The sequence below is a fragment of the Aquila chrysaetos genome, chromosome 5, assembly GCF_900496995.4.
Source record: "Aquila chrysaetos chrysaetos chromosome 5, bAquChr1.4, whole genome shotgun sequence".
Taxonomy (NCBI): Eukaryota; Metazoa; Chordata; class Aves; order Accipitriformes; family Accipitridae; genus Aquila; species Aquila chrysaetos.
In genome coordinates, this window is record NC_044008.1 from 29,878,314 (window position 1) to 29,900,196 (window position 21,883).

Genomic DNA, 21,883 nt, shown 5'->3' on the forward strand with positions numbered 1-21,883 from the left:
ATGTTGTCTAATTGATCACCTAACTGGCTGATTGGATTAAAATGTGTTCCTGGTATGTGCCCTTTCCTCATCTTAGTTTCTATTTCTTAAATTTTTAGAGCATATTAAAAATCAGTTTACAATTCTCTTTCTGATTGCAGGCCACCCTTATAGTATCTCTTTTTAAACACATTGTGAGCTTTAGAAAAATGTTATATCCCTCTGTTATGTTGTTATGTTTTTTATCTCTAAGTGCTGTATTTACTTGGTCACTTGCCACTTACTGGTAATTGGTTCCTGTAAGAAATCTACACTTTTTACTTACAGGAAATCTGCAAGTACTACAATTCAGCTTCACTAGTACAAATCAAACAACCTTTGTGAAACTGCAATCTCATAGATATTATCTGCAATTAGCCTACAGACTGAAAATCAATCTGGTGAAATCTAGAAAGACAGATATTTAGCATAAGTTTTAATTTTTCTTTTCTCTGTAATTCATTAGGTCACCTCCCATCATGTACAACAAATCTTGTAAATTTTTAAAAAATAATCAATACTTGGCTTAAGTTACCATTTCAAAGTATGCACTCTTCAATTATGAAGTATTATTTTGTGATTAAAATATCGAATTGGGAGCCAGAAACCACACAGTATCAAGACCAAAAAAACTGACTTATGGCCCAGTTCTTCATTACCTTGCTCTGCCTTAAGGGTCTATCGACAAGCAGCAACTTCTTTCTCAATTACTCAAAGATGGATGGCTCAAAACTTGCAGTGCAGTTTAGGACCCTTTGTTAATTTTGAAGGGTGTCCTGGGAATTATAGGATCTCTGTGGCACTCTAGCAGAGGCTACCCTGTGCCAAAATGGCTAAAAGATGAGAGTCTTTGCTTCATCTCCACATTGAAACCAGACTGCAAGAGGAACTTGAGGACTTAAATAAAGGGTCCTCTGAGATAGTAGGTCTAATACCCTACATAATGCAAAGGGTCATTTTTTTTCTTAGCATGTAAACTGTGCACAAGTGACTACACAAAGTGTGTGACTTGACAAGAAAGAGATGACTCAATTCTCTTGAGTTATAGAAGGTGATGGAACTGGACTCAATTGCCCCCTGGTTACTCTTAAAGAAATCTCCTTCATTAAAAGTGATATTCTGATCAGCACTAGCTTGAGGCATAGATGCTACAGGCCAATTTACCTATGGCTTGTGAGATGATGCATTTGCATCAACATCTCATTTTCGTCGAGAATACGTCATTTAAAATACAGTCTTGCTCTTTATTAAGAAATCTTCAAAGTCTGAGTGAGATACAACTAATGATCTGATGTTTTGCCTAGAAATAATCTCAAAGGATAGTACTGAAGAGGGGAACTGCACTTGATCTAGGGCTGTAGTGTACCTAGAGCCCAGTTTGCCCTAATCCTGCTCCAGCTGTAAACTTCAATTTAGTCACGGACCTGTCAGATTTTCTAGGTTGTGTATGACCTTCACTTAACAGGTCTTTGCCTCATGCTTCCTTGCCTTGGTGTCCAAATTTCATTAATTTACAGCACAATGCTTTCATGCTGGTAACTGCCATGCTAGACAGAGCTGGGCCATAAGAAGTAGTGGAGCCAAGGAGGGGCCACAGTAGGATGGCAGTGGATCATCTTTCAGCGAGGCCAAAACCAGAGAATACTTCCTACGCATCAGGAATTCTCCCCACCATACGATCCTGAATATGGGGTCTTGCACATTGGCCAAGATGCCCATTTTGAGGCTTGCGAGTTGCTCCTATGGCACTCAGGACCACATTCAACACAATTACATGAATAGTAAACAATAGTGTAATGTGCCAATTAATTTATACATAAGATCAAAAAAGTGGTTCTTTATTTTTGGCTTTATTCAGTTTACAAATTTCTTCTGGTTGCAATCTCTTCTGGTCTTATTTAAGGACTCAACTCTACAAGTATGTTTAGAAAGAAATTTACATCAGACTTCTACTTATGTGAAATTATAAAATCACACAAGAAACACTGAAGAACTGAAGTGAGAAAATACTTCCACTGAGCATACTGACTTCTATTCCTGCAGTCAGAATTACAGCCTGTTCCCAAACTATGCAGTTATTTTGCCCATTTATCAATCAAGATTTGCATGTTTACACACCAGATGCCAATATGTGATCCAATGGCCATTACTGTTTTTGTGTCAGACGAAAGACAGATTACGTTAGTCTGGAGCCAACTGTTTGTAAAACTATTGTAAAAACAGCATATGCGGAGTAATAGTAGTCACAAATCACTTACTAAGCATATTGACCCAAGCCTTGCCACTAAGTTTAAGAGATTCAAATTTAGACCTGATAAGCAACTGCTGTCAGAAGTGGTAGCTGCTTATGTCAGTCATCTCTGAGACTGAGCAAGCACATGTGAATTCAGCAATCCCCAGTAGCAAAAGACGACTTCAGACTATAGCCATTTGCTTGTCACCTTCATTCAGGTGCCAGGTTCTATAGGAAGAGAGTCTCAGAAACATTCACAGATGACCTGGTAACTTGAAATATCAGAACAGCAAGTATTATAGTCACTGAGCATATACTCAAGTGGAGAGAATGAGAAGATAATTTATTTAAAATAAAATTCCACTAAAACATGACTCACTGAGGATTAGGTAACTCTTTTGGAAGTCTCTTACACCATATCAGTAACACAGATATTTTGGAAAGCCCCTCTCTTTACCATTTCAAAAATCTCATCAAGTTGCTCAGATTGCAAAAAGGAAACCCTAGCACTTCAATAGAAGTGTCAGCAATGGAGAACTTTAAAAGCTCACCTATGTGTTGGTATTTCTCTTATTCAGGGTAGAAGATGAAATTATGCTGGAGTACAGTTCAAAATAACAGGATGAACCTCTGTATTCTTTCTCAACAGCCCAAAGATTACATGTACCCATTACCTTTGGAGTATGTTAGAAAAATCCCTAGTGTGCAATTTCCAGATAAGCTTCTTCAGGAAGAAATCTAGTTCCTATCCTCCAAAGGCCTTAAGTGATGTAACATCAAGCGTAGGAGATTCACAGGCAAGGGCGATTCACATCATAGAAACATTTATGTAGTGCTCTTAACCACTAATGTAGGCAGACCCATTCAATCCCCAGGAGCAAAAGGTTCCTCCAGCAAAAGAAAACTGGCCAGGGTCCCATTCGTGTTCATCTATATGAAGAAGCTATTGCAAAACAAACAAGACAGGTGAGATTTTAAAGTACAATAGCCATTTGTCTTGTTTCTCTTAGCACTCTGGCTCCAGCAGGTTACAGTGGGGTGGCTACAGAAGCTGCTGTTCGCAGCTGGATGCATGCTCCTTGTTCAGAGGTTTCTGCCTCCATTATAAGGCTAGTTCGTGAAGCAGCTGCTGGGCTGCCACAAATTACAGACTAAAATTAAGGAAAGCCATCAGGCATAAAACACAACCAAGAATGCATCCTCATCCTAGTTAATCCTAGGCATCCTAAGCAAAGTCAAGGCCATAGAATAAATGAGATTTGTAGGTAGCCTTAAAAAAAATCTGCCAACAGGGATTCGTAGGATGCCTCGTGCTGGATCTGGGAACGGTGAAATTCCAAGTGCCCACAGGAGTCCTCCCAAACATGAGTTAAATATAATCGGTGTCCATACCAAAACCAATGTCTTTCACACCATCTAATTTGAGCTGCTTCTCTCATGAGCCTTCACAGACCAACAGAATTCTGTTTGCGCCACCCAACCGGGTTTACAGGCAACTTCTTTTGAAATAGCAAATTGTGTAAAAATAACTACACATGTGGGCAACCCTTCAACAACTGTAAGGCCAGCTAGATCTTTCTATCTATCTATGGGTCTTTAGACTTCAGCCTGAATGTTAAAAAAATGGAGGTAGCCTTTTACCAAAATACAACCTGAAATACTTTTAAACCAAAAATTTATTCTCACATTTTCACATAGGTTTTAGTATTGTTCAGAATTTAAAAAAAAAAAAAAAAAAAAGTTAATGAAAAGGCAGGCTTCAAAATTATTTTTAAAATACATTTCTGGTCATGCTTTTAGTTCTAGTTCAGGGACCTTTAAGTAATGATGGATAAAATTCACCTTTACGAGTACAAATGCAGCTTGAAAGGTCATGAGTTATGTAAGAAAATTGGCCACAATTACTTTTTTTGATGCTTCGAAATTATTTCTATGTCTTCTAAGAAAAGGCTATTTCTATTTATGTAGAAAAGCCTCCAGAAGACCATTCTAGATTCTGAAAAGGCAAGGACAGCGATGCTTCAGGTACCTGTTAGGTTGTGTGATAAGCCTCATGCTGCATTTTGCTGATCACGTCAGGCTCCAAGAGAGGGAAATATTATAACTTTATAATATGAAATTATGCTCCTGCTGGGCATATGACCTGGGAGTTGACAGCCATTTCACCTGGATTTAAAGGAGTCATTCAGCAAAAATCCACCTTTCACATTCCAGCAAGCAGGAGCTCTGCCTCTGGTTCTTACAACCTTCTTACATTACCTCCTATGTTATAATTTTCCCTATTTTGTAGTATATTGTCATTATGGCTTCCAAAATGATGTCTTTTCCAGAGCAGAAAAGCCTAAATAGACATTTTTATTACAAAAGCGTTCTTAATGCCATTTCTCTGTAATGAAGCCATCAACATTTATAAGGAGCGTTTGCACTGGTTTGAAAACTTTTCTGACAAAGAGTATCTACATGTGATATGTTTCAAGGAACAAGTCAAAATGGCAAATGCAAGCACTCCAATACTGGATCCCCAGCAAAATTTAGCTGTTTTTGAAAAGCAGAACTGCATTTTCTATAAAGACATAGGTTCCACTTGACAACCACAACTCTGAAGAAATCAAGTATTTGCAGTTAGCTCTTCCCCTCCCCCCTTTTTTTAATTAATGAAAAAGACACAGCACCTGTAGGGGCTGAAAAATATGTTGTGGTTGTAATTATGGAGCCGTTCAGATCATACAGCTGGGATTCAGCCAAAGCCAGATGAAGGTGCAGGCTGCCGTGTGGCTTGGAGGTGCTTCTTCCCCCTCCTGTTAGGATGCCAGTGAGATTACGGTCGTGCTCTGAAATGTTTTGAAGCTGCCTGGGCAGGAAGCGCAGAAGTGTTGTAGGTCTCAAACTCCACGAGGATCTCATGTTTTGTGGTGCCTACCCTAGCTCTGTGTGTGTCTGCACACGTGTCTCCTCCACGGTTTGCTGGATGTGTCTCTCAGCCTGCATTTCCACATCACCCCATCCTCCCCAGATAAATGAGGCGTTCTTGTCTTCAGCGCCGCCAACTCTCCTGACGGCAGCAGTTCGAACCTTGCCCTGAGGCAGATGGCAGCTTTTCCTCACGTGTTTCCTCCTTCCTCAACATGGCTGCCACCTTCCATTTTGGACAAATGGGTTTACAGCAGCCGTTTCACCTCCGTGTTTCTCTGCATGGCTTCAAGGCCGGGCTTCAGCATAGGCGCTGCCCTCCGCTGCTTTTAGTGAGACTGAAGTTGTGCCCAGTGATGAAGCGATGGGAGTTGTGGAAATCCTACAGGAAAGCAGGAGCTGGCACCAGAAGTCAGACTAGGAGCTTGGCGGGATCTGAGGGGGCCGAGGCACGGGGAGGACGGGGGCCTGGCGCAGCATTGCCGTTGCAGGGGATCAGGTGGAGGAGATGGTGGGAGCCACGCAGGACCTGCTGGGCGAGGGAAAGCACGGCAGAACAGCAACAAACTCTGCATGACAGCCCCTGGTCTCGTGCGGGACTGGGGCAGAGGTGCTTCTGTGGCCCCCCGCGCATGAAACGTCCAACGGGAGCTGGAAGAAGGGTGTTTGAAGATAGACATTTACTTCCTTGCTGTTTGACAATTTTATTTTCTTAACCTGCATTTAATGTAATGATTTATGTTATATGTAGCTCAAACACATGTATTTTAAACTATTATTAAATTTTTTTCAGCATTTGAGAATTCATTATTTTAACAAGACTTACTATTCCATCCATAATTATAGCACTCAATAATGGAAGCTTATTGGTCTAAAGTTTTTCTAGGTCTTAACAAGATGGTTAATGTCCAAGAACACTCTTACATGTAGAAAGAGGTTATAGGCATTTTTATTAACCAGAAATCTGAAAGACTTCAAGTCTTAACTAAAATCTGAACATCAATATGAAATGTATGTCTCCATTAACAGCTACAGTACCTTTCTATTTCCTAATTTATCAGTTTATCCTCAACAAATTGAAATGCTTATTTAATTTTATCACAACTCTACCTATCTTTAAATAAGCATTTGAGAACTTCTCTCTTCTTCTGCAGATTGTAGTCCCATTCATACCTCAAGGCAGCTGCTATCAGATCATTCTTAATCCATAGCAATAGGAGATAAAATTTTTAAAAAATCTAGTGTGGAGAATGCTTACTTCATGCTATTTGTGTCACAGTTGTTTTATTAGGTGCTCTGGAGAAGAAAAGAAAAACCATTCTTCTAACAGTCGATTATCTGTGGTGCTCATATGGCAGAACTATTGCGAGCCTTTGTGTACTTACTGTCAGAAATTCTGAAACAGCATTAATATTCGTGGTTTCATTTGTCCTACCACCAGTCTTTAGGCTCCCAAGTCCTGATCCTTCAAACTGATGAAGAGAATACTAACTCTTCTAATTTTATCGATAATATCTTAGGCATTAGCGTCACTGAGGCCAGATTTATCCAAACCTAAAACATGAACTGTGCACAAGCCGAATACCGTGTGTGCAGGGTAAGTAAGAGCTATGGCGTTCCTTGCTCTTCCTGAAGTATATTATACTGCCTGCAATATGTTGTCCCAAAGATAGAGCTCTGTTTGATGTTGTATGAAGAGACTTTGTTGTTGTTCTCTCATCTTCTTAACTGAAAACTTGACTTGAACTTCAGTAGAGTCCTAAATAAACCACATGACAGTATTCAAGAGGCAGGAGAGATTAAAAGGAGTTGGGCAATCTTTGGAATAGACAAGAACAGTTTATGCATACTAGAGATGTATTTCCTTTATAGGTCGTGTCTAATGACACCCAAAATATCTTCTCCCACACCCTCCCAGAACTTAGGAGGGGAAAGAAAGAGAAAAGTGAAATGATGTGGTATACCCTGATCTATCCACGGCATCACAGAAACAGATTCTTCTCCATAGATTTTTTTTTTCTGTCTCAAAACTTCACATGCAGCTTAGTCTTTCTCTGGGTGCTTTTTAGCACCCACAACTCCAATCAGACTATGAGGTCATCTGAGTTTATGAGTCAGGCTATGATACCTGCAATACAAGATTACAGGATATTGCAGTATTTCCCAAGTTGAAAATGTCCTAATGTAGAGCTACATTGCTATTGAGCTGAACTGGAATTATACATACCTGACCCATACAAGAAGACTGGAATTTGAATCCCAAGAATTGAGAATATCTTTAAGGCTATAAGGTTCCACAGATGCACAAACAACCAAACATAAAAGCTTTCCTACTAGCACTGAATTTTCTTAAAGTTAGTGTCTGAATTGATTACTCAGCAAGTTTATGCATAGCAGCTGACAGAAACATGAATCAGTGCTAAAACCACATACTATTTTGACTGACATCGGAAGAAAACCAGTTAGACCTGCTGGATGTTTTGACATCTCTTGCTAAATCAAAGTGATTTTATGAGTTAATCTTTTATGGCAGCAAGAAATCTGCTAAGAAACTCAATCTAGAAAGAGTAGCTAGTAGTCTTTTGCTAAAGCAATCATTATATTGACTCTCTTCATTTAATAATTCATACATTCCAAATAACAAGGGAATGTGCTTAGACTAAAATCAATGAAGAAACAGATTTTTAAGGGAATTCAGGATTACTTTTCAATAAGTTATGTTTATATTTAATGATCTTTGTTAATAGAGTATTAACTATGTTTGCGATGCTCATGTTGCAAAGAAGTTGTACAATGAAGCAGAGCATTTATTTGAAAAAATGCATTATCTGTGCTCAGCATTAAAGGATCGTTTTACTTTCTACACATGCACATAACATTCAGAATAACTCAGGTATAAACTACTTTGCTGGTTTACAGTAAACATTTCAGTAGTTCCACTGAATTTAATTCCCATTTTACTATTACACAAGTGACAGACTGAACAGATTAACAAATTCTTAACTTTTCCCTCCTGTGTCAAAAGAAACAGCTCCTCTCCATGGACAGACACAGGTGGTATCTGCTGGCCACAATGGAGGCAGCAAATGTATTGTTTATCAGACATGCTGGCTAGTCTTAAAATTATTCCTGCCTTACTGCAGCACAAACTAACAAGCAAAAGACACGATTTCAATAAATAAAGTCTCCTACCGATATCTAGTTCTCGTGGTCTTGATGATACATCATTAGAGTCCACAGTGAGCCCCCATGTGTGAATGATTTTTCAGCCTTCTTCTCCAAGTTGGGTGTCTCTGCCTACTTGAGGAGCAACTTTAATTGGTCCTTCAGTAGAAGAATCCTCTGCTTTCCAGAAGCAAAATGCTTATTTCTGTAAATATTGGGATACGCAAACTGAAGTCACTATCAAGCCTACTTTTTCCACTAAAATACACAAGGGACTAAGTAAGGGGACTGCTGATGTAAATTTACTTTTAGAGGTGTCAACCTCCAGGAATGGAATCCAGGATCTGTAGTTATAAAATTATTGTTATGGGGTAGCAGTTTTAATTACTATGTAATTTTAATTACTAAATTACTAAAGTGTGTAGTCTGGAGAAATGTAATAATGGACCAGCTCTTAATCATTGTGCCCGTGCAAATTCAGGGATGTGACTCCTACTTTTTAAATCAAATTATCTTATTTTCGTGGCTTATAGGATTCCACAATTAATGAAAAAGAAAAATCATAAATTCAAACCAAATATGCCATTGCTGCCTGTTTGTCTTCCCTTTGGATACACATAGCAAAAACAGTTCCACATCTAACAAAGAACCTTTTATTCCTTTTAAGTTACCACAGTGTTTCAGTATTCCATTAAAATCATTACCTGCTTTTGGTAATATTTTTGCAGATTACATTGCATTAGAGACTGTTATGACCATGTCATCACACTGGAGAGAGTGTTGTCTAGAAAGGTTTCTTCTCTTTGATGCAGTGTCATTTTTTTGATTCCTTTTCAAACAACCAGCATCTATAAGATAGAAGGGATGAAGAGGCTGAGAAGACTTGATTGTCAAAAGTACCACTGAAATAGAGATGGAAGCAGAGCACTGATTTGTACAGTTCAGAAAGTTACTTTTCTTCCACAGTTTCCCTGGGGAGAAAGACTGAAAATATAGGCTGCTGTCACCCTTCCCTCAGGAAGGAAGAGCACTTCCACTTTGTGTAATCTCATAGTGAAGATGTGGGTTCAGATCCCCTCGGGCAGAGCAGGGATGTGAACTGGTTTTCCCACATCCTCAGTGAATGTTCTAGCCACCAGAGTACTGGAAAGGGCTGGGGTTATTCCTCGTCCCAGCCTGTGAATCGAGACTTTTGTTTCTAAAACTATTCATGAAAAGTGATGGGCACTGAAATATTGCAGAAATGTCAAAAGCAACTGTTCTAGTCTGCCCTAAATCAGCTTTTTTTTTTTAAAGAAAGTAAGTAATACACAGAGGATTGTTTTTCCATTTTCTACATTCAAGATAGTAAGTCCAGCTGCTCAAAATGATTCTTTCCCAGATGGTCAAACTCCATTGTCCCCATCAAGACACAGGTAGTTTATTGTCTTATCACCTTGGAGTAAGCGCACGCATCCTTATCACTCTTTCTGCTCTCGTGCCTCACGGAAAATCCCAAGATTTATGCTCATGTTCATTTGCTCCTTGACTCTTCCTGTAGCATGTTCAAGAAATGTATTGAGCGCAGATGTTTTTTCTCCACCTTGACAGAGCACTGGGTCATCAGTTCCAGGCCTGCCAGAACCGGTCCTGCTTTAATCGCCCGCTCCATCACGCCCCAGTATCTCCATGCAGCACTCTGGGGAAGCGCCTCCTTCGATCGCTTTGCATTCAGAGTCCGTCTCTGGGAGCCAACTCTCACCACATATTCTGAGGTAAGTATCTGTGTATCCTGAAAGCATAAAGCCTCTTCCTCGAGTATTCTTTCATTTTTGTTACTGGAAAAACTTGACATCTGGTAAATGCTGTTTACTTGCTTACTGAAACTAAGCTTCTAAGTTACTTCTTTAAGAAGGAAGAATGTGTTTTATTCCTTGGCCTATTTTCATATAGAACCACTTACATTAAAAATTTGATACTTCTCTATTTCCTCTTTTTTAATAATAGCTTGTACACCTAGGTAGGAAAGTAGTCTGTGCATTAAAGTACTGAGCTGGATTTTTTCCCCTTGTTTACATATTTCTAAAACACCAGAAAATAATTAAAATATTGAAAATATAAAGCAACAGCATCATTAACTTCTATAAAAAAAGGAGAGCCATGTAAAAACTGCATGGTGTAAAGTCACAGTAATAAAGTATGCCTAATATTGATACTGTAAGTTTTGAAATAATTACGATAAATTAAAACCTCTTTGTATTTAAAACCAGTTAGTTTTAGAAAGAGTTCCTAAGAACTGAAAAACAACAGTGATAACATAATTCAAATAGTAACTTTTTATTATTATTCTGAGAGAGTATATTTCACATAAGTGTAATCTTCCCCCGATTTTCCAATTCTACAATCAGACTTTCAATTTTCCAAACCACAGATCCACTCATATTTTGACTGTGTACCCTACACTTCTGAGCTTGGAGGCTCGTGACTGGGGGGAGGCTGATGCCACAGCAGTATCTGTTAGGCATCCTCCAAATGCCTCCATCTCTTTTCTGTCACTCTGGTACTCCTACTCTTCTGAGAAGGCTCCCTCAGTGCCCTCCTAGTAACATGCTGCACAAAAAAGACCGGCTCACAGTTTTCCTCTTCATTCTGTGCTTCCTCAAATCCTACACAATGTGAAAGTGGAAGGAACACTAACCATCGTGTAGGCTCCCTGTTAATCAAAAGGTTCCTAGTAGTTATCAGTGTAATCTCTTTTTACACCGTCTTAATTCTTCTTATGTGGGCTTGCATATAAAACTAGAAATAGAAATATTTCAGAAAGCTATCATTAACCCCACCACCAAGTCTTCTTTCTAATCCAAATTTAACTTCCTGGATCAGTTTGGTGAATATGAAATACAATAATCCATACGAGCTCATTTTCTGATGTTTTCCAAGTCAAAGTAATATATACTGGTATTTTTTTCATTAACGCATGATCATTCTTTTTCAGTTTCAAAATTAAAAGAAAAATGTAGCTAAAAGAATAACTCAATCACTACATTTTCTTAGTGCTGATGTCAGTAGCAAAAATTTAAATTCTTCTTCCATCATTCTCCTGTATTTGGAGGAAAAAAACAAACTGAAATATTCTGACAATAAAATACATAATGGTGTGTAAATATAGTGATGGAAGATCCAAACTACACTGAAGTTTTTTAAGCACTTAGTGAAAACTAACAGTACTGAAAAAGCTGGACCTTTAGGTGTAATGCGCAACCCACTTTCAGGGCAATGGGTGCGATGCAGTATTTGCCTGCATAGCTCAGAGTGAAGTGAAAAAGGGGTGTCTTTGCAGTCAATAAAGATGAAAAACTTTTGTTTGGACATTGCTGTTTTGTCTTGATAATTGCACCTTCAAAAAGAAGTTTGTCAAAAAAGCAGAACAACACCGTGCTCTGTGATTAGCTGTAAAATCTTTTTGGCAGGACTGACATGGTGCTGAGAAGGACCTGTTATACACCCCACTGCATAAAGTTGCATGTGGCACTGACTCCTCATTAGGATGAAATCTTGACCCTACCCAAGTCAGATTTGTCACCGATTCAATTGTAGCCGCAATTACCTCCTTAATGTTTTTTAATGTCTTCAGAGAAGACAATTAGCTGCTTCTGGCCAAGTCAAACAAGCAAGCGACTTCATGGCAGATTTCCCTGCCGTGATCTCGTGAGGAGTGGTTTTGTCTATCCCGTTTCCAACGACGACTGAAAGAGAGAAGTGAAGTACTTTGGGTTTGGTGAGAGGTTGAAGCTGGGCAGAGCGAGCTGCAGACGAAGGCCTTCCCCTGTAAAGGGCAGTTTTGTAAGGCTGCGGGTGTTGCTCCTACTCCGGTGGTGTATTTCCACCCAAGTAACGTCAGAAGCTGTACTCTATTGAGAAACGGGCCCAGCAGCGTCATGAAGACGGAAAAAAGCCTGTACAAAACTGTCCTCTTCAAATGCCCGCATCGACAGCACGGACACCAACCTACCGAGGTTCGCTTTACCTTATTTCGAATTCAGTTTGTTTCCGCAAGGTCTTTTGTAGGCGGGGAACAGGTTTTACCACCCTGCGTCAGAGCTTTTCACACCCTGATCTTTCACGGGGGTCTCTGGGGTAGCCCCCGCTGCCCCTGCACCCTTCCCCCGCTTTTCACCTAATTGCTCCCACTAGTTTATTAAGCACCGCAGGGTGACCCGCTCCGGTTGTGGGATGTGGAAAGTTCTGCTGGAAAGAACCGAGCCCACACCTCCGGGGTGCCCTCAAGGCCGAGAAGAGGCCAGGAGCCGGGGGCCGCCCCGCCGGCGCGGCCCTGAGGCGGCGGGGGCCGCTGAAGACAGACTCCATCTCCCGGCATGCCGAGCGCGGCGGAGGAGGCGGAGGAGGAGGCGGGGCGGGGGGGGACGGCCGGGCGCGCATGCCCGCCCTGCCATAGCGCCCGGCGCTCACGCCTCCCCCTCAGCCGGGCTGCGCGCGGCCGAGCAGCGGCAACACCATGGAGGCCGCTCCACAGCACCGGCCGCGGCCCCGGTCCCGGCCCCGGCCCGGCGGGCTCGCCGCCGCTGCTGCTGCCGCCGCCGCTGCCGCCGCCGCCCCCCCCCCGCTGCTGCCGCCGCCGCCCCCCCCGGAGCAGGAGCGGAAGCTGGAGCAGGAGAAGCTGTCGGGGGTGGTGAAGAGCGTCCACCGGCGGCTGCGCAAGAAGTACCGGGAAGGTAACCGCGGGGGAGGGGGCCGCCACCTTCGCGCCGCCCAGCTCCCCTCACCGCTGGAGCCGGCAAGGGACGGGACGGGGGGCCGGCGGGGAGCCGCCGTGCTGCGGCGGGAGGAGGGGAGCCGCCCCCGGGGGGGCTGGGGGGGGGGGCTCCGAGCGGATCGGGGTGTCCTCCCGCGGGCCGGGCGGCCCGGTCGGGTCCCCCGTCCCCCCCCCGCCCCTCCAGCCGTTGGCGGAGCGGCGGGGGCCGGCTGGAGCGCGGACCGCTGCCGAAGGGGGTGTGTCGGGGAGGAGGGGGGGGGTTGTGGCTGGGAGCAGGTCCGGGAGCAGCTCCGGGCTCGCTTCCTGCTCCTGCCCGGGCGACCGGGGCCGCCGCAGCCCCGCCGAGGAGCCCCGGTCGGGTCTGCCGAGGTTTTGCCGCTTTCCGTGGGCTCTTGGCAGCGGAGACCCCGTCGTGGCTCGGGAGGGCTCACGGCACATCTCTAGGAGCTTTTCCTGCGGGGTGTCGGAGAGGAGGGTCGGTGTGGACGGGTAATGCTGCGAGGTGCAAACGCGTGCTGCACCCGTGCGTGGACGTGGGTCCGTGTGGACCGACGTTACCGCTCCGTCTGACGTTTAATAGCTCGTAGCTACAGCGAGGCCTTTCCCCACAGGCAGCTTCCGAGCCGTACGGCAGTGTTTTCCAAACTGTGGACCTGCAGGAGTGGGGAGGACAGTAGGTCATGGATGCCAGAAGAGGTCGAATGGTGATCTGGAGGGGCACGGGTCTTTGTGAACTCTTCGTGCCTCCTGTCTTTCAGCCGTGGAGGGATAGTTCAGGCTGGAGCACTAAGCAAAAGAGCAGGGGAAAAGCTGTTATAAAATAAATTACTCTGAGTCCTTGAAAAATCTACTTTGTCATCAGTATTATACCCTTATGCAAGGTTCTTATGGGTGGTATTGGAATGCTTAAAACCTCCCAGAAATGCTTTCAGATGAGTGTCAGTGTTGAGATTTGTTTGCTGAAATTTGTAGCCTCCTCAGATTGATTATAATGATCTGTTCAATCTTCTTTATAACACAGGTTACAAAAAATTCATCCGTTCGTTCTTTCAGTGAGACCACAGCTCTTTGCTGACCTGGTGCATACCTCAAGAAGGACACTTATAAAATGAGAACTCTTCCTGTTGTAGGCACTAGTTCTTGCTTCTTCTCTGCGTCTGCATATGACGCTTCTGTTAAAGTAACGAGGTCGTTCTGCTTTCTGGACTTCAAAAGTCTCCCCGGCAGCCTGCCCATGGGATTTGGGCACAGATATCTACCTATGTAGACACTGATCAAGAGTCACTGTTTATTTTGGCCTCAGTGAGCCAAAACTGAAGGGAGGATCTCCCTTGTTCTCCTGACGTTTCGGTGAAGGAACATAGTAGGTTTTAACAGTCAAATCCTGGCAAAAGAGCCCAGCTTTGAGCAGCTCATATTTCTCTGTTATTTCAGAGTGCCTGTAGATTGAGACAGACAAACATTGGCACTGTTAACTTTAAAAAAATGCAAGCAATATCTGTAACAACTGATTTTTTTTTTAGATGAGAGCCTAAATTACATGGAAATCTATGTAAGCCTACTTCTCAGCAAAGAGCAAGTTAGTATGCAAGGCTAAGTTGTGTTTTATCTTAAGTTCAGTGTAACTGGTTAAATGAAAGAACAAATAGTACTCTTAACTTACTTCATACATCCTGTAAATCATGTGTTAGTGAAAACTTTACAGTGATTTTTCTAGTCACTCTAAATTAGCAGTGTATGTATTTTCATGGAGGGAGTTAAAACCCAAACAGTTCGTGGCATCACCTCTATGCAACAAGGAGAGCTCCACCCATTACCTACTCATCCAATAGTAGGTGGTCTTTACAAGTTACTAGTGATTAGTAGTCATACTACTTCATGTTAGGTTGTTTCAACTTCAGAATTTTATTTGTGGAGTCTTTTCTCCCTGTATTTCTCTATGCTTCTAAAAACAGGCCTGAGAATCTCCTTCCTAAGTGCCTTTAATGTCATTCTGAAATTGTAGTACTAGCATGTGCTTGACCTCTGAAGGATCTTTTCTTGGGTTGTTTTTTGTTTTGTTTTCTAATACTCAGAGACACTGACTGGCAAGTATGTTACCCTGACAAAATCAAGAGTTGATGGTTGCTAAAGAGAAGTAAAAAAGCAACAAATAATCTGTAATTTCTCATTACAAATTGAATTATAACTTGTGTATGAAAAAGCAAAGGTAAAAAAAAGCATCCTTTCTTATATCCTTACAGCTTGTTACACAGGGAAACCTTCCTGTCTCCACAGTGCAGTGCACCCACCTCCATATGAAGCAGAAACAAAGCTATCTGTATTATTCCAGAATCTTGCATTGTCTTTTTTTTTGTTTTGTCATTTTTTTTTTCTTTTTTAACTCTGCCTCTTCTCACGTTTGCTAGAGTTCTATGAAGCTAGTTTCCATTTTGTCTAAATAAGCAAACAGTACTAGAATTGCTGTTGTGTGGACTTTGGTGCTTTGTCTGTCGATACTAAAATAGAATTGCATATTAAATTTGTTGGTAGAGGAAAAAGCATGTTGAGTATCCTTCTGAAAGCTGTATGATTATGTTGCACAGGATGGATAAGTCTAAGAAAGACCTTGGTATTGTAATATGATCTTAAGTTACTGTCTTCTGTTAGAAGTGTTGAAGGGAAGTAGATATGTCCTTGAGACACCGAGATGTTTGTTGATAGAAGTTATACAGGCTTGATTTCAATAAGCTGATTTCTTTGAGAATTCATTTGCCTTGCTGATGTTAGCAAGCCTTGAGTTTCAATGAGCAATTGTAAAAGGCAAACCAGTGTATTATCTGACTTGCTTATAACTGGCACCATTGTTATAATTTTGTTTCATTTCCCACAATGGTTTCCCTCTTTTTTGAAGATGAGCCAGTGGAAAAGTGATAATACGCTTCAAAACTGCAAGCTAACATGTTTCTGAAGAAGCTGCATACTTGTCAAAGTGCAAAAGCAGTATTTCTTAACTAGGGATGCATCAACAAATTTTTTTGCAGTTACTAAGGAATTACTAGAGTAAAGTTTAGTCAGCGACATGTCATCTAAAGGATTGATGTTTTTTTCTTGGTGAAAAACTGTAACTCTTGAGATTCATCAAAGCTGAATCCTGGCTTCTTTTTTAATTTCTGCTTTTGTTGAACCACTTTTAATTGTAAGTACAGTGGATGGATTTTGTATGTGCTTCTGTGCTGTGGCTCATGTCGTATCATAGTCCCAGAGCATGCCAGTGTATTTATCACAAGCATTTGCCATGTTCAGAATGGTTCAGCTTAAACTTTTAAGTTTGCATTGAAGTGCATTTTTTTTGTTTTCTTCAACAATTTTAGCTGTATGGCTAGTGCTAACCTTTTCCTATTTTGGGGATATTGCTAATCTAATGTGACTTCTGGTGGGAATATTTATATTTTCTCCCTTTTTCATCTCCTTTTCTTTTTGTCCTTTTCAGTTTCCTTCCCTTCCCCTTACGCCCTGCCTGTTGTTAATTAGGAAATAAGGAAGGGAAGCATGTAATCATAAATGCTATGGCAGATTTGGTATTTTGTGATTATAGGACACTCTTTTTTTTTTTTTTTTTCTCTCCACTGTGGATGCTAAGGCATTCTTGTATGTCATATATTTTTAAATGGTTTAATGAAGTTTAACAAATGAGTGTGGATTTTTTAGTGTGAAGGAAAAAATGTGTATTTTTTTAATTTAGGTGATTGGTCCTTGTCCACACTGAGTGAATGTCAACTAAATTAGCTAATCAAAGTTATTTCAGACTACTTTAAGGCAGTGATAGTGTGAACAGTGAACCAGTCTAGTGGTTCCTAAAAATTCCTCAGGTTAGCCTATAAACTTTGTCTTCATGAAGAAAACATTTTTAAGTGAGAACAAAACATACTGAGGTGTGAGGTGTAACATGTTCACTTAGGAGCGTATGTCATTATCATAGGACTCATTTTTCTGAAGTTTTATTCCTGCTTCCTGTCCAAAATGGATTAGTTTAATCTTAATTACCTTACACACCAGGGTAAAATCCAAAAGCTGAAACAGCTCTCAAGTGCTCCGTTATTCACTTATGAGAAACTTCAGGGTCCTGCATGCTTGACACAAGCACTTGAAAGTATGGAAATTAGCGTTTTTCATGAAACCTGAATTTTTCGTACTAGCCTACTACAACATGGGGCTGGGGGAAAAAAACAGTGTTTGGTTTAGTCTCTTGCTCTTGGTTCAGTTGCCTGGTACCATAGGTGACCCTACATTTTACAGGATTTTCCTCTATGCATCTCTTAGGCACCTGAAGCCATGGGCTGGAGCATGTTGTATGAGTTGCATATGTGCATGTTTGTTGTGTATATTGCATGTATCCTGATGTCTGTCAAGCCTGACAGACAGGCTTGTAAAAGCAGATTTAGTGGTTTATAGGGAACTAAACATGATCTATTGGACATCTGCTGTATGGTATTAGTTTGTTTGTTTCCAGTTGCTTGTAGCAGCCAAGTAGGTTTAATTTTTACTGTGATAAAAACCCCTTCTGCTGATACAGAGGCAGCCTTTTTTTCTCTCCGAGTTGTTGATTACCTTTGTAGTCATGCAGAGCTGTATTTATCAAGTAAACATTTTCTATGCAGCATGACCCTCAGTTATAGATGGTTTTGTATGTAGTCTGGACCCTCTACTTCTCCCTGGAAATCCCTTATTGAGTACAAGTGGAAAAAATTTGCTGAGGTATCTGTAAAGGTATTTTATGAAATATTTTGCTGTGTGTTCGCTAAACCATTTCATTTCTCCTTCCATACACCCATTAAGGCTGTTCAGGCTTAGAATCACACAGAACTGGTATTTGTCCTGATACTAGTCACTGTATCACAGAAGCTGATAGAAGCATTTCTAGGTGGCAGTTTGATTCCTTAAAAGAAAGATTTGTTGAAACTTCAAAGAAATGGTAATAACTTTATTAAGAGGTTTTTCAAATCCAGAAAGTTAGGAAGAATTTACAGGACCCTGCCTGACGATAATAAGTAGCCTGAGTAGGTAAGTGGTTTAGACATTCATGTGAGAAAAGTGTCGTTCTGAAGTCAGTTGCTTTATGGTCTCTTCCTCTCTCATGTTTTTCATGAAAAACCTTGAGAGAGCTTAAGTTCTTCCTGATGTGAAACAGGAAACATTTTGAAATAGTGGCATTTTTCACAGGACAGGAAAACTTTGTCACCGAACTCTACACGGCAAGTTAACAGTTACTCCTTTTTGTTAAATATAAGTGGTTTACTGTAAACCTAAGTTTTCAAGATCTCCATTTGTCTTTCCCCACATGCATTAATTTCTTGGAAGAGGGAGACATTTTGCAGTATTAACTGTTACATTTTCAAGCAATAGAAACTAAATTCCGTTTCATTAAAATTAAAATAAAATTAAAATTGATGCAGTTTTATGACATGAGCATTAAGATGCGATTGCCCTTACAGTTTACATACCACAGTTTTATAGTGAAACTTTCATTAGAAATCCCATAATATTTTACAGTTTGGGGGTTTTAATCATTGGTATTGTTTAGTTAGCCCACAGATTTTGAAAACCCGCTGGCTACAGCACAGACTTGCATCTGCTGAACAAACAGCTATATGGAACCTCCTTCCCTGCTCCTTTATCGCCTTGGCGGGGAAGATGGTGTTCCTATTGCAGGATCAGAGTAATGAATCTGTATCTGTGCCTCAGCTGCTTCTGATTTTTGCTCCTGCTTTTGCACAAATCTACCAAAATCAGTAGTTTCTATTAACGTGTTCATCTCTGCGTTGGTGTCATTAAGGTGCAGCACAGTCCATCCCAGAAAGTCGGGTTTGGGGAAGAGGAGAGAGGGGTGATGGTTTCCGATAGAGTAGATCCAACACCTGGGGGCAGTAATTGCTTAAACCACCACAAATAGGCTCCCCACTGTTTGTGTGACAGCCATCAGAGATTTATAGCAGATCGGAGACATAGATCATTCTTCAGGGTGATATAAGCTGGCCCCCAGTAGATGCTTTAAATAGCAGGTGAATTGTACCCTGGGAGTCTGTTTAGTGTAAACAGATAGATATGAAGTTTACCTGACAGGTCAGACGTAAAAATCATTTGGTCAAATGAATCCTTTCTATGTGAGTAAAAGGGAGGAACATTGATGTTGAGATAGAGAAAATGAGATGCTTGCACTTTTTTGTTGTTGTTAAGATTTTATTGTGAAATATTTCAGGTAAATCCCAAGAACTGTAGAGCAAACACTAGTCAGACAAGAGAAGAAAAACATTAGCTCTGACTGCTTGAACTTTTTCCAAGTTCAAGTTCATGGTCAGTATTTAGACATGTAAAATTGGAAAACAGTGGGGCCAAAAATACCTAATTTTGTCTTTCAGAAAAATACTGGATATGCTGTTTTAGTAAGACAGATGTTCAGTAAGTTTCTAGTTTATCTTGTATACACTGAAAGTTGTAAATAGCATAGTATTAGCTGATATTCCTCATGTAATTAATTTTATTAATTGTTGCCACAGTATCCAGGCATTTAGTAGTACAGCTAAACTTCAACTGACCAGTCACTGTTAATGGGGAAATTTTGTCAGCTATTCATAGGAAATTGATTTCAACTTTAGCCTAGTGGACAGTGCAGGGTTGCTTTTTCCATTTACTGTTTAGAATGTTGTAGAAGCTAGTTTACTGTTTCCAGCAAGTAAGTGAGAGGCGGTCTTAAGAGGCTAAAAATGAGATGGATTTTTTTCATTTTGCAGTGCATTGCCATCAACAACAAAAAAGAAAGCTCAAAGATCTTGCTAGGCATTGCTATGGCCAGCAGCCTGTCATCTGAAGTTATCCAGCATTGTCATGGACACTTGTTAATTGTGCGGATAGGTTTGCTTTTTACAATGAGCAATTCAAAAAGCTTTATTAATAACTATTGTACGAATATGAACATGTCACTTCTGCTTCTGTCTTTCATTGTTAGTCAATGTATTAAGCTTATTTTCTCTTCTACCAGAGCCATCAAAGGTGTACATAAGAAGGCAATGTGCTGTTAAATAGAAGTATTGAAAAGGGAGTGGATTGAATCTGGTTTTTTACGTTACCAATTTATATCAGCATGTAGGTAACGGAGACTTCAAACCCTTAAACCCTTGTTTGGTCTTTTTTCTTTTTTCAATTACGGCTACTTTGATTTCAGAAAATTGTAGTTTTCTAAAAGGAAATAATGGCTGTTCTAACTCCAGTTTTTCTCAAGTGTTAAAAACATGTTGCTTTTGGGGCGAGTTGTTGGTTAAGATCTAAACCCACATTGCTTCTACCTGAAGTTTAAGTGCACAGTGTCAGTTAAGTTTTGGGATGCAAGATCTTGTTCAGTGATGGATGAAGTATTTTGTACTTGTTTTTGAGATTGTCAGAGATGACTGCACTGTTTTTCTGAAGAGCACTGATGGAATTAAGGAAAATAGTAATTACAAAACTTCTCTCGTAGGTGCAGATAGTACTTTTAACTCTATATTACTTAACTGTTTTATTGCTTGATAAAACAGAATGATTCGAATCAGTTGTTTGGGGGTTTTATCGCATTCCAAAATGAAAAATATTGCCTTTAGCAAAACTGAGCTCTGTTTCTTCTATATACAGGGGGTTGTGTTTTGTTTAAAATACCAATTGATATGGTTTGTTCCATCAGAAGTTGAAGAATAATTGACTAATTTTTCTATTTATTTCATAAACATACCTTAAATGACAGTTCCATTTAACACTCTATAAAGAAATGTCTTTTAAAAATAAAAAAGACAAACAATAGGATGGAAGAAGGCTGGATTTTTGTTCTTAAAAACAGACTGCCTGGAGAGAAGAGTTACGGTGTGGGATTGTCCCACCAAGAATGGCAAACCTGGTCTTCTCAAGCTGTGCCGGGGACCTTTGATGAGATCTTGTAAATAAATGTGGAATGAGGGGAGTTATTCCTGAGCTTGTATGATTCTTTCTTCTTTATTAAAAATGTTTTCAGTTGTTGAAACTTACAGGTAACGTTAGGTCTCTATTGCTGTTACCCACAATTAAAACTATCTTGTAATTAGGATCATTTAAAAATAACTTCTACATGCCTGACCTGTTCTCTCTGTGACAGGATTCAGCAACTGCTGATTACTCTGTGGTTACATTTGGGTATGATTTGGCTATTCTGCGGGCACTATTAATGTGGGTGGAAACCCTTTAGAGGGTTTCATCTGTTCTAGGCAAATGGTATTGGATTTTTGTTATTGCATTAGAAAAGGCTGTGTTACAAAGAACCTACATGTTGGTCAGTCATTTGTTCACTGGCAGATTTGCTAGAAAGAGGTGGGCTCTGGGCTTTTTTGTTTTTTAAAGGAATAGTTAATCTTCAAGGTGAAGAGTAGGTAACTTATTTTCTAGGCAATTCTGGATAGAGAGACTCGTAGAATGATAGAATGGTTTGGGTTGGAAGGGACCTTAAAGACCATCTAGCTCCAACCCCCCTGCCATGGGCAGGGACACCTTCCACTAGACCAGGTTGCTCAAAGCCCCATCCAACCTGGCCTTGAACACTGCCAGGGATGGGGCAGCCACAGCCTCTCTGGGCAACCTGTGCCAGCGCCTCACCACCCTCACAGGGAAGAACTTACTTCCTTACGTCACCCCTTGTCCTATCACTGCATGCCCTTGTAAAAAGTCCATCTCCGGCTTTCTTTAGGCCCCCTTTAGGTACTGGAAGGCTGCTGTAAGGTCTCCCCAGAGCCTTCTCTTCTCCAGGCTGAACAACCCCAACTCTCTCA

The 21,883-nt window shown here is 40.9% G+C and overlaps 1 protein-coding gene across 1 annotated transcript in view; it reads left to right on the forward strand.

The window, feature by feature from the left end:
• The first annotated feature begins 12,732 nt into the window (after nucleotides 1-12,732).
• Nucleotides 12,733-21,883, forward strand: part of BMT2 (base methyltransferase of 25S rRNA 2 homolog) — a 37,635-nt gene continuing 28,484 nt past the window's right edge. The window contains exon 1 of the mRNA XM_030015399.2: nucleotides 12,733-13,038. Within this exon, the coding sequence (XP_029871259.1) occupies nucleotides 12,822-13,038 (217 nt within the window). The 5' untranslated portion in view covers nucleotides 12,733-12,821. The remainder of the gene's footprint in view (nucleotides 13,039-21,883) is intronic.